Source organism: Hesperophylax consimilis, chromosome 13, assembly GCF_061612785.1.
Source record: "Hesperophylax consimilis isolate HC1 chromosome 13, BYU_Hcon_1.0, whole genome shotgun sequence".
Taxonomy (NCBI): domain Eukaryota; kingdom Metazoa; phylum Arthropoda; class Insecta; order Trichoptera; family Limnephilidae; genus Hesperophylax; species Hesperophylax consimilis.
In genome coordinates, this window is record NC_142848.1 from 13,217,876 (window position 1) to 13,231,681 (window position 13,806).

The following is a 13,806-nucleotide window of genomic DNA, read 5'->3' on the forward strand; positions in this document are numbered from 1 at the left end:
CATTCGATCTGAGACGCGCGCTGCGGCCGACGCAACGTAGAGAAATATACATAGGTACCTTCTTACAATATGTAGCGATGTTCCGATCTCCAATTCAAAACACAAACGTCACATAAATAACACATCGTCACATAAGCACAGTTGTCGTCACATAAGGGTCCGTCTGATTGATTATCGCACTATTTTAATCACGTCGGAGTTAATTTTTACCTCGTTTAAGGCTTGATAAGTCTCAAAATCAAAACATTAAAAACGTACAACTGTTTTCAAACACTCACACTATCAAAACAATAATAACGCACAGTAATCTAATAAATTTAATGTTTGTTAATTAATCTGAAAACAAAAAAGGGTTAATTATAGCTTGTTGACACGTAAATTATGACCAGTAGACAACAACGTTGTTAGCATGTTGTTAGCAAACTGAACTTCGCGAACATATTGTCGCGTGGGTGGCCAAAACACCGGACGTCAGCCATTTTTAAAGCCCATAATAATACGGGTATAAGTCCAAAATTTGAAGAAATTAGTTTTTGATGCAGACTTGAAACTTGAAATAAATTAGGTAAATTTTAGATGTCGCTGTCAATGGTTAATACGCACTTTTTTATTAAAAAATCTTTTGATACACCTTAATTTCGATTACGTAAACTTAAAATTAGCTTTCGTTCTGTGAAACGAGACTGTCCATTTCAAACATTATTTTCAAATGTCATTTTGTTATGTTGGTATTCTTGTTACTTTACGAAGAAACGAACGCCTAGAGACAAAATCGCGCGGGTATTTTTTTTTTCAATGTTAAAAAACTAAAATTCCGCCTAATTAGTATTTACCTAATAAGAATGCATTGCGTGCATTGTGATTGAAATTTAATAGCTTGATTTTTTTTTACATTAAAATCTCTAATCTCGCGGGTGTTTTTTTTTATGTTAAAAATCTAAAATTCCGCCGAATTAGTATTTACCTAATAAGAATGCATTGCGTGCATTGTAATTGAAATTTAATAGCTTAATTTTTTTTACATTAAAATCTCTAATCGCGCGGGCGTTTTTTTTAATGTTTAAAAACTAAAATTTCGCCTAATTAGTATTTACCTAACAAGCATGCATTGCGTGCGTTGATTAAAATTTATTAGCTTGAATTTTTTTTTTACATTAAAATTTTATTTTTATAAGTGAAATATTTCTGCGATGTTGAGCGGCTACGCTAAGTTTGTGTGACATGATTTATGATACAAAAGAAAGTGCCCCCTTTACACCGCCTGCTCGCGTCAAGGCAAGAAAAACATCCCAGTTTTCAAGTAGTTTAACGGCTACGCTAGGTTTGTGTGACATGGTTTTTGATACAAAAGTGAATGTATTAAAAAATAATTACCGAAATTAAAAACATGTTTTTTTACGTCATTTTATTTCCAAAACTTGATAATTTAGTACTTACCTAATTTTCCAGACTTCGTAGTATCTTCAAAATATTCTAGCCGTTCGTTATACATTCAAGTGTATCAGGAATACCAACATACCAAAGTGACAGCAAATGAGCTAATGGCGTACAATCTCACAAGACGAAAGGTAATTTTAACTTTACATAATTGAAATTTAGAATGAAATATTTTCCACTTCCCCCAATGCAAATAGTTAATCTTTTAATGTAATTAAGGTGAATCAAAAGATTTTTTAATAAAAAAGTGCGCATTAACCATTGACAGCGATCTCTAAAAATTACCGTAAATTATCATGTTTATCATATCTTTATTATTTTAATTAGGTACAGATCTGACAATGAGATCCATGAGAAAACCATATTATGTCGACGAATAACTCAAATTACGCCAACCGATTTCGATGATTCTTTTTTGAAGTAAAACTTCTTTACGCACGCTCGACACTTGGGTAAGCTGGTGAATGCGTTACGAAAAGTGGTGATTGTTACGAAAAATGTCTTGCGAAAGGTAATCGATGCGAACGGTAATCGATGCGATCACTAAAAAAAAAAAAAAAAATTTTAACAAAACAAAAAACGACTTCAAAAATGAACTAAAAAGTAAAAAAATAATTTCGCATTCTTCTACAACTTATTAAGTTTGGCTCTCCTGAACATTTATCTTTTTGGACTTGCATCCGTATGCTTCTCGGGTACAGAATTTGTTGGAGAATGTGAAATTTGATACGGAAAGGATACGGATGTGCGATCTGCTTCGTGTTATTTTATGTATAGTTCGTCTCTCTTTCACGTGTTTCTTGAACCGAGCAAATAGAGACAGCTATAATTTTGTCATATTTTGACGATAGCTGCGTCTGTCGGCCTCGTAACATCTGTCGAAATGTTTTTAACCGTGAAGCGACCGAATATTTTATTATTACAAAGAATTAAATGATGGGCGATTTCAAAATTATGCTTTAAATCATCAATTCTTTGTTTGTTTTTCTTTTAAATAGTTTTAATTAGTTAGGTACTTTGATCGTCACTAATAATTCACAAGAATTTGACCAAAAAAAAAATCAACTTCTGACTCGATTTACTCGAAAACGAAAGCTCAAATCAAAAAAAGTTATACCACAAAATCGACTCCAAATGTGATGTAGATTCCCCAGTTTCCCGCTTGTACTACGAGTTTCCGGACACCTTGTATATACAATAATATTATTATTGGGTTTATAAAAACAGTTTATTTTTAAACAAGTTCTGCTGTGTAATTATTATTACGCGTGACAGCTGTTTCGCCCTCTAAAGGCATTATCAAACCTTTAGAGGGCGAAACAGCTGTCACGCGTAATAATAATTACACAGCAGAACTTGTTTAAAAATAAACTGTTTTTATAAACCCAATAATAATATTATTGTATATATAAAAAAATAAAATGGAGTTCTACAAATTAAACTTAATAACAATAAATAGTTACAATTCTTGGCTACGAATCCGAATGTCGCAAGTAATTGGAAAAAAAAGGAATTCCCCAAGGGACTGTCATTGGACCAATTTTATTTATAAAACGTTTAAACTAAGGACGTGTTGTTTCGGAGGATTTGAACAATTCATCAAATTTCAATGTTGATTTCCGGGTTCTGTGAAAGTCCTATTCAAGTTCTGTTATTATATCAGCATAGGGTAGTTGCTTGACAGAACTGAAATAAAAACAGAACTTGAAAAAATCTTTCACAGAACCTGAAAATAAACTTTGAAATTTGAAGAATTGTTCAAATTCTCCGAAACAACCCGTCCTAACAGTTCATATCAACTCATCTTTTACTGACGACACTGCAATAGTTATCGAAAAAAAGACATGGAGCGAGATTACCAAGGCAGCCAATCAAGACATAAAGGTTATTAAAAAATGGTTCGATAGCAATCTATTATCACTCAACACAGAAAAAACTTATTATATTTCCTTCTCTCTGTAAGAAGACGTGCCAAAAAATTTAATTGACTTGTCAATAAATTTTTTTGGATATACCATTCATTAAAAAAAAGGTATAAATGACATTACATGTAATACGGACTGCGCTAAACTAAATCATAATTCTAATGTTAAATATTTTGGAATCTAAATACATAGATAAAAATGTGGAAAGTTTATAATTCTCTAACATATTAAACAAGAAAACTATGAAAATTGTCTATTATGCATTATTGGGTGGGGAGGGGCCTTTAAGTCCAAAAACTATTCAAAGAATAATTATTAAAATGATTCTTAGAAAACTAACTAACTTAGAGATATTTCGGGAATTTAATGTATCAACTATCTCAGAATTGTATAAAAGAAACGCCTTATATCAAATTTAAAAGAATATTTAAGTATCAGTAATAGATTCAAACCAAGAGTCAGCACCACTATTTGTATTTAGGTGTGAGATGTTACAATATATTATTGTTCAAAAACAAAATTAATATGAGCGAAATAAGAACAATTCAAAAAGCAAATTAACTCCCTAAAATTGGATAATAACTTATTTTACCCTTAAGAGGAAGCTACAATCCAAAAATGTGCATATCTTGGTATACCTTATATTGTAGATAATAGGCATTAAAATCGCTTGACAAACGTAGTCTAGAAACGTTCGATTTCTAGCACAAATGTGGTTTTTATTTATTTTGTAAATAATTTTATAAGAAAGCAAAATAGTTAATCAAGTGAAACTGTCAGAGATAATCTTAACTATAATACTGTTTTTTTTTTTTAAAGTTATTTCCTTTACGCGTTCATACATTTCTATTGAAAAAAATTTTTTTTAGTAGTTTATATTTATATTATTGAGTAATTTATTTTTTTATTTGTATTCTACTCAAGCGGAACGATAGGAAAACCTTCAATTTATCTAAAGCATATTTTTTGGTATTCATAATGTACACCAATTCATTATAAAGAATAATGATAATTGAATGTTGTTGATAGTTGAATGTTGTTTACAAATCGCCATTTAAAAATTATTATCATTTTGTGTGTAAATGCTCCTCGCATAAACACGAGCTCATGGAGCTCAATAATTAGAAAAATAATTATATTTATATTGCATACTGTTATAATTTGAAATTTTATAAAATCTTATATATACATAAAAATAAAAATCTTAATTTTCGTTTGTTCAAAATTTAAAATCTCCGAAAGTTCTTCAATGGTATTTTTATATATCTATATTATATAGATGTCACCTGTGACAGGTAAAAAAAACATGCTTTTTATGAAAAACAGCACCATCTGTTGTACCTAAAAGCAAAACGCACTATTGTTTTTCTATCTGCACAGACAGACTTAGCCACAGCAACTCGTTGCGGGGTACAGCTAGTTTTGTAATAAATATATATTATTTGACTTAATTGTGTTTTTACAATTTATTTATTTAAAATATTGTATCTAAGAAACGTTCCAGAGTGGTAGATAATTTCAGTATCACCCTGGTGAAAGACCACCATTCAGAATCGAAACATTGCTTGAAAACGCTTTAGCCATGTTTGGTGACCAGATCTGAATAGCCAGGTACCCCACCTTCCTCCACCCCATCCCCTTCCCCTCCCCACTACCTTCAGCCTCTCAACATACCCCAATTGGGGAGGCCATAGTCTCACTAGTTTCAGATAGTTGGGAGCAGTTGAGACTTAATTAGTTAGAGCAAGTTTTTCAATTAAAAAATTCAAAAACCTTAATAGATTTTAACTTGAGAATGAGCTCATTCTAAGTCATTGGGAGTCTATGTTACGAATTGTTGCTGTTAAACATAGAAATAAAAAAAATAAATGTGATTTTAGCATCATCCAACAATAATATCAAAACAAACCTGTGACTCTCCAATATTGGGGGGTGGCGATGGCGGGGGCCTCTCCAGAATGGCGGCGGCCCGTGGAGGACTACGGGGTGGCTGCGGCGAACTGTGGGGCTGCTCGAAGGTAAAGTGCGGAGGCCGGGCGGCGCAAGGGGGTGCGGGGCTGAATGGAGAGCCCCCGTCACTACCCAGCGGCCCCGGGGGACGACCACCGCGTCCCCCGCTGCTGGGAGGCGGAGGAAGGAAACCCTGGAAAATGATATTTTATTTAGCACCAGGAAAGATAAAGCAAATGGTTCCATGTCCAAGGGAACGGTGGCAAAACAGAATATATTATAAGAAAAGTGAAAAAAAAAAAAAAAACCTAACGAACGTTCCCTCTAATTTTTTCATTGTGTGTGCAGCCCATTAAGGCGATGCACTACGTCGTGTAATATTTTAAATTGAGCCGCTATCAATAATTACCCTTACGTAGATGGCGATAAGGTTTAAATTCCCGCTTAACACCATCCGCCTGTTTTGATTTATGCAAGAAAAAAACATGGCCAAAAAGTGCCTTTTATTTTATTTTGTGGATGTTCAGGCATAAATATTTTTTTTTTCGATCGTTTTATAAATAACTTAATTTGCCACATTATACAATAAAATAATAATCGAAAATGGGTTCATAAGTAGGATATTTTGAACTTTAAAGCAGTTTTCATAGGCCTATACATTATTTTTTTCTGGACTTATATAAAAAATACTCGATTATTTCAAAGGCCAAGATGTATTCTACTCGCAGTATTTAATAAAAGCATCTGAAACATTTCTAGGCGACCAAATTTTCAAACCAAAAACACATGATTTTGCATTACTACGTATGGCATCGCCTTAAGTAATCTGTGCAAGATATTAAAGGAAGAAAGAGGCTAGTGTGCAAATGCGCACATTCATGCAAAAATAAAATTATTATTAATATATAATTAATAAAATTAATTATCGGGTTGATGTATCACGGAATAATAAAATGATATTTTTAAATATTTAAGTTGTAAAAAAAAACCATTTTCTTACCCGATAATGTTTCTTCATATTGGAGTGTCGGTTAATAATTGGTGGTACTGTGGTTCTATTTAACAATGATTATTTGTGTAACTACTGTTAAATAATGTAGATTCCTTAAGGGAATAGGGTAAAGCTAACAAACTAAAGACAGACGAATTTTCTTTGAAATTATGTATCGCTTCGGAAGTTTATGCAATATTTCTCAGTATACAATAATGAAACAGCCAATGTAAAAAGAGATAGTAGCACCTATGTATAAACTTCCGTTCAAGCAAAACAATTAAAATATAAATAAAATAATACGAAGACTCAGTGGCGAAGCTATAGTATTCACACAGCAGGGTTCGACCCAGGGAGCGGTGGAGCAAAGGGGAAGGGGGGGGGGGTGTATTTATTAGAAAGTTTATTTACAAATCAGCAATTGCAAAGCACCTAATTGAAATCGGCCATTACTTTGAATTTGTTCCTAAAATACTGGGAAGACCCAAAACGCATTGAGCATGCATATTACGGAGGCGTTAAAGAGATAGTAAGGAAACAAAACCTGTTTTGACAGAAACTACTATTCAGAAATTCACAATGTAATTGAGTTTTATGTGAATATTGCACAAGAATACCAACCATCTGGAGCCAATGGTACTATAGCATCCCCAATTTTGTGAGGATGAAGGTAATGGGGAGGGGAAGAGAGGGTTTGGGAAGTACCTGACTATTCAGATCTGATCAGATGGTGGTCTTTAACCAGGGCGATATCTACCCTCTGACTATAATTTTATTTAGTATTTGATGCAATCCACTAACCGGCGTGTTTGTAAAACTGTCCCCAAATGGGTCCTTGGGGGGCGTCAGCCTCTCCATCTGGTGCAGACCCCGCTGCAGCGAGCTGAGCTCCTGCTCCAGGTCCACCAGCTCGGCCACGGCACCCCCCGAGGAGCCCAGAGTCCCGGAGGCCCCTGCCGCTGAGGTGCCCGCCGCGCCGACCTCGCCCCCGCCTACTTTGCGCCCAGACGAGAGGCGCGACCGGCCCGATACGCTGCCGTCGGAGCTGGTCTGCACCTATAATAAGTTACCACTTTAAACTTGTAGGGAGAAGAAAGATGGAAGTCTATCAAAATTATCCCATTTTCTTTTTTTTACATTACACAGGAGACTCTGAGGAAAATAATTTCCTTCAGGGTCTTTGTCATCTTTGGGGGTAGAGGGTCTTTTTGAGGAAAGGCAGGAGTGAACTTTGGTCTTGAAGAGACCCATGTTGTAGGAGGGAGGAAACACACAGGCCAGCAAATCATTCCACAGCCGAGCTTTCCGACTCAAGAACAAATCATAAAAACGACCCTCTCATGTGACAAATTTCATCTCATTATTGGTGCTATCAAAATTGATCCTTCAAAATAATTTTTGGTTACATAACCCAGACACAGGCAACACTTTATTGAGTTCCCATACTTGCTTTTGTTGTATATTCATATTTTATTATATTTTTATACCGATGTAAAAAAATTATAAAAAATGTATGTTCTTCTTACATATGCAAAAATAAAGTTTAAAAAATCTTCCTGTATAAAATACCAAGACGTGGGACATACGGAAATGCATAGGTTTCTTGTTTGAATTCTGTGTTGTTTTACCAATGCATTATTATTTTGCTGAATTTTCATATTTGACTGCAACGTCATTAGTGTCAGTATTAGTAGAACTTATTTTGGCGCGTTCTCACCTGATCTATTCTATAGACTCTATGAAATATATCAAAGTATAGATCAGGTGTGATCTTGGCTTTAGATGTAAGAACTACACCAATTAAATAAATCAGTATGAAGGAAATGTCTGATTGAATAAGATTGGCAGCCATCTTGGCTGGCAGTGTCTAAGTGTAATATATAGGAAGGTTTTGATAGTAAAGACCTTTGAGTACAGAGTATTTAGTCATTGATTAAGACCCATGGATTTCAGGCATTCACAGGGTAACTATGAGGCACTAATGAAAACAACTAAATATTCTTACCATTATCAGACGTGAATATTACCGGCAGTAACTTGGTAGATTCTTTGCATGATAAATATTTAAAAATACATATTATGCCTACAGGAAATGTGGACTAAAATGATATAGCCAGCCTACATGTGGCTACGGTCAGTCGGGGGTGCGTCTATGGGGTGTGTGCATCTATCAGGTTTTATGAGAAAACTAAGCAATTTATAACTGTGTGCTACATCTAGGAACATACACTAGATGTAACAGATTACTAGTGCTACATGACTCTGTATGCACCAATTTTATTCTACTTTATTTTTTATGGTGATGGTGATGGTGATGTTTACACCCGGAAATAGTAAAAACCCTATGGATTTGTTAGTTTTTAATTATATTGAGAAACTGAAAGAGCTGGCTTATAAAGTCCATTCCCCTTTAACATCTTCAGTATTTAATAAAAATATATAAAACTTGCCCTATTTCATGAGTTATGTGATTACCGTCGGAATTCAGTCTGATGAAGAATGACTACTTGTAGCTTGTACCAGTGACTTCTCTATTTAATGGATAAAATTGTACATTTCCCACATGTTTTTAATAGGGGTAATTATTTTGATACAAGTGATCATATTATATATTATCTCCTCACAGAAATGCATGAGAGAGCAAAGTTGAACAAAGGACATTATTTTCAAATGCCTGATAAGACCAAAATTCATTAAAATTAATTGCATTGGTCAACATGTTTGAGGAACTCTTAGGATAAGGATTGAGAGTGTGATATTATATAATAGTCTTGTATAGTATACAGAAAGGATAAGAATTTAATCAAAGATCTGTCATATCCATTTATTTCTCAAAGCACAATTTGCTACTTATTAAATGAATTCAACTCTTTAATTTACACACTGCACTTTCCCCCACTGTCCTTACTTAGAATATAAATTAAAAGAATAGTATTTAAATAAAATACTTTGTTTAATAACCACGGGTTTTTATTAATTTTCACACATCTACCGGTTTCGCTTCAGTCAAGCTTCATCAGGATGTTAATTAAAGATGATGAAGCTTGACTGAAGCGAAACCGGTAGATGGGTGAAAAATTAATAAAAACCGGTGGTTATTAAACAAAGTATTTTATTTACATATAGAATGTCTAATCTAAGAAAAAAAAAAAGAATAGTATTTCCTGATCGGTATAAAAAAAAATTTGCTGAGTTTTGTGGATATGTAGGTATTTTTTATTTATTACAATACATTATATACATGTTTATGGCAAAAATGACAAGATAATAATATTGCAATAACTGTATAAGTATATTAAAAATAAATGCTTGGAGTTACTATATCAGACCGGCTCAAGTATCGGGGATCCATAGAAGCCCGAGTAAATCAGGCCTCCAAGAAGTTGGGCGTCTTGTACAGGGCTAGGAGATTCTTCAACAGTGACCAGCTGCTGACCCTGTACAAGTCTCAAGTCCGCTCAACTATTGAATTTGGAAGCCACCTTTGGGCTGGTGCCCCAAAATACTTAATAAACCTGCTTGAATCTGTGCAAAGGAGAGCGATCCGTCTGATTGACAATCCGTTGTTAACAGACCGATTGCCTTCTCTAATGCATAGACGCAATGTAGGCATGCTGTGTCTGTTCTACAGGTATTTCAATGGAGCCTGCTCCAATGAACGCATTAAAAAATCCCTTCCTACAGCCCCTACCTTATTCCGCCTCACAACGCCGCCCAACCGGGTGGTGACATAGTTCCCCTAAAGTGTTGTTGTTGTTTTTACTAGTATTTACTTAATGAGCCATTAACCTGTTAACCGGGCGGGACGTATAAATACGTCAAACGTAATCAGTATCGGGTACGGGTAGGACGTATGAATACGTCCTTGAAATATATGTTGCGCCCTGGAACGAGCGGGATGTATATTTCCGAGCATATCACACGGAAATTGAGTTTTTAATTTTTAAATATTTTATTTTTTTAAATTCAATTTTTTTCTTTTATCAGTGTGCTTTTATTTATTGTTCTGTAATTATAACCTTTTTTAGATTTTTTGTAATCTTTATAATTATTTGTAAATATTCTATTTTTTTTAATTCGATGTTTTTACTTTTTTTGATGCATAAATAAAAAAATTTAAAAAAATGAAATTACGTCCACCGGGCGTGACGTAGGTACTGATACGTCCTAGTGAAGGAGTTCGCGCCCGTTATACGCTGCGTAATTCAAAACTGAACTCCCCGGTTAACAGGTTAATAGGTAACCATGTAAAATTTGAAGTCACATTATTTAATAGTTTTTCAAACTTCACCCTCCCCGAGCCAATAAACCATTTAGTTATTATTGAACCGATGAAGGACATTTTGCATGTACCTATGTATTTTCTTAACAATATACATATACTGATTTACAGTTAAGAAATTTATTTATTTTCAAATCATGAAGATCTGAATCTTCATGTTGTACTATTTTCAGATTGCTGTCAACTAGATGGCTGTTCAACTGTCATCTTCACGTGTTTGAAAACTTTTCAGTGATAATGAAACTGGCCAAAGATGAATGTCATTTAGATTAGAATGTTTGTTTAAATTGCTGGCATTTGACTCATGAATAAACAAAATACAGATTACATATTATTACATGTTTACCTTGGAAGTGTCTAGAGCAGCGGTGGAGATGTACCGGGAGGCCAGTGTTATAGTTTTTCCTTCTAATTGCTGTTTCGCAAGTTCAATCTCTTTCTTCTTCAATTCAAATACAACTTGGAATAAATCTCGCATGGCAATCACTACCTGTGAAAATAAAAACAAACAATAATAATTTGATGTGCATTTCTAATTTTATTTCCTTCAATTTAACCTTTTGTTGCGAGTAAAAGTGAATAATTATAAACACTATAAAAATAGACATCAAGAAATTACCTGACTAGCAGCTTTATCGGTTTTTATGCCGAAAAATCTATGACCCGTGTCCGGTGAACCAAAAATATAGCCAAAGGCCCTGGAGTCACTCATATCTTGTGCGATGAATGATATTTTGTGCACGGGGTGGTGGTACAACGAGTCCTAAGAAAAGAAAAGACAAGTCCAATTATTATTTCATAAACATGAGGACATTCGGTTGATTGATACTTAAGGCGATGCCATACGTAGTAATGCAAAATCATGTGTTTTTGGTTTGAAAATTTGGTCGCCTAGAAATGTTTCAGATGCTTTAATTAAATATTGCGAGTAGAATACATCTTGGCCTTTGAAATAATTGAGTATTTTTAAGATAAGTCTTTTTATAAGCCCAGAAAAAAATAATGTAAAGGCCTATGAAAACTGATTTAAAGTTCAAAATCTCCTACTTACAAAACCATTTTCGGTTATGATTTTATTGTATAATGTGGCAAATTAAGTTATTTATAAAATGATCGAAAAAAATTTAAATATTTATGCCTGAACATCCACAAAATAAAATAAAAGGCACTTTTTGGCCATGTTTTTTTCTTGCATAAATCAAAACAGGCGGATGGTGTTAAGCGGGAATTTAAACCTTATCGCCATCTACGTAAGGGTTGTTATTGATAGCGGCTCAATTTAAAATATTACACGACGTAGTGCATCGCCTTAAAAAGTAAAACTTGTTATCATAATCATCTGCTCAACTATATCATTGACAATTTCTGGTATTTTAAAATAACTACCAGATATTTTTTCTCCTAAAATGGGATAGTTGCCCAAGGGCGAGTCCCGAACCATTTGTTGGGAACAATGGTATGAAAGTACCAAAAACCTGGGTGAATTAAAGTTCTCATTAGTTGGTTTGAATCCTTTGCGCATATGGCCTTCAACTAGAAATGGTTTTTCACATTAGGATAGATTTTTAAATGGCAGTACACAAGGGTTCACAAACCCTTTCCAAAACTGCCCCTTTCAGGAAGCTGAGCTCATCGTGCAAGGAGATGCTCTGCTTGTACGAATGGCCATCACAACATCACATTGACCAGAAGGGTCACGATGGAATAAGCCGCTCACCCCTGTCTTCTCGTCCCTGAGACGGAGGCCGTCGATGGCGACGTGCACGGAGATGCGCTGCTTGTGCTCGCCGGCTGCGCGGATGGCCATCTTGAGATCGGCGAGCGCCTCCTGGCACATGCGGTCTCCGCGCGCCTCTCCCACCTCCAGGATGCCGATTAGCTTGGCCTTGAAGGCCACGCCCTCGCCCAGGAAGCGGGACGGCTCGTTCTTGTCTGTGGAGCAAGTTCCGTTACAACAGTAGGGGTACTCGCACATCCATTACCCAAACAGTGACAGTGAGCACCCCCTCTTAAACCTTAAACAATACCATCCTCTTCAATGAGGGCAGGCGCGCAAGGATTACTTTTGTCACGCAGTTTTGGTACTGTTTCAAAATCCATTGTAGAAAATGAAAAGTCACCCTAATGTCACATCGCTAAGTGTATGCACCTCCGTATACTACCGTGGATTTTGAAACAGTGCCGAAACTATTGCTGTGACAAAAGTTAGAAGTGTGCGCCTGGCCTAAGAAATTGAGTAGGAGTCAGTTTTGGTAACAAAATTAGAAAATATTCAATGATTCTTTGAAGGGGTTTTATTCCTAGGGATATTAAATTAAAGTCAAAAACCAATGAGAGAGCAATGATTCAAATGAAGGATAAATGTATGGAATGTTTCTTGTTTCCATATTTTTCCATTTACTTCAGGACCTCTTTGGCCCAAAACAAACCATACTAGTGTTTTAATAACATACAAACTACTTAAATAATTGATTCACTTTATCTATAACACGTTGGAAGATTGGAAAACAAAACACCATAAGAAGTATTTTAAAGCCCATTTTTAAAACAACAATCAAAGAAGCTGTTATTAAAATTAAACAACCGATTATTCGTTATAGATTACTCATAAAACTTTTTTTTATTAATAATTTGATACAACAATGATGCATGCAGCCCAAATGTAACATCTTCCACCAAGAGGTCATGCAAATAAATAAAATATATTAAAAAAGATAGTTTGAATGACCAAAACAATAAAAGTAAGTCCACAATAAATTAGGATTGGCAAAATAAAAAGTGAAAATATCTGAAATAATAAAATTAAAAAAATACAAAAAAAATTGTTTGAAGAGTTATTTCTAAAACTCTAATGGGAGAACTCACCGAAAGGTCTCAAAAGATGTTGAAAATGGCAGACTTGCATTCTCAATTCTGTTTATATATCCCTTTTCCAGTCTTTATCTTTCACATTACTTCTGCAGAATTTAGTCCCAACAACCTAGCATGAGTGATGAAACAATTTTTTTCCAATTATTATTAAATTTAAGACAAGGCATTTAGAAAATAATATAATACTCTAGTACTAAAAACATTTAACATCAACATATTTAACTACATGATGAAGTGTTTGCTGTAATAACTATAAAGGGGGACTTTGGTATGGGGAATGGTACATAAAATATTTAACTACATGATGAAGTGTTTGCTGTAATAACTATAAAGGGGGACTTTGGTATGGG

General features: G+C 34.5%; 1 protein-coding gene across 9 annotated transcripts in view; it reads right to left on the bottom strand.

Moving 5' to 3' along the window:
* Dab (DAB adaptor protein) overlaps positions 1–13,806 on the bottom strand; it is a 68,989-nt gene that overhangs the window by 17,868 nt on the left and 37,315 nt on the right. For 5 of the 9 annotated variants that reach the window (XM_089638771.1, XM_089638770.1, XM_089638765.1 and 2 more), the window contains 5 exons: positions 12,303–12,517; positions 11,205–11,348; positions 10,932–11,075; positions 7,105–7,359; positions 5,272–5,505 (listed from right to left, as the gene is read on the bottom strand). In XM_089638771.1, the coding sequence (XP_089494897.1) occupies positions 5,272–5,505; positions 7,105–7,359; positions 10,932–11,075; positions 11,205–11,348; positions 12,303–12,517 (992 nt within the window). Of the gene's footprint in view, positions 1–5,271; positions 5,506–7,104; positions 7,360–10,931; positions 11,076–11,204; positions 11,349–12,302; positions 12,518–13,450; positions 13,566–13,806 lie in introns of all 9 variants that reach the window. The other 4 variants (XM_089638773.1, XM_089638768.1, XM_089638769.1 and 1 more) reach the window with 2 other exon arrangements.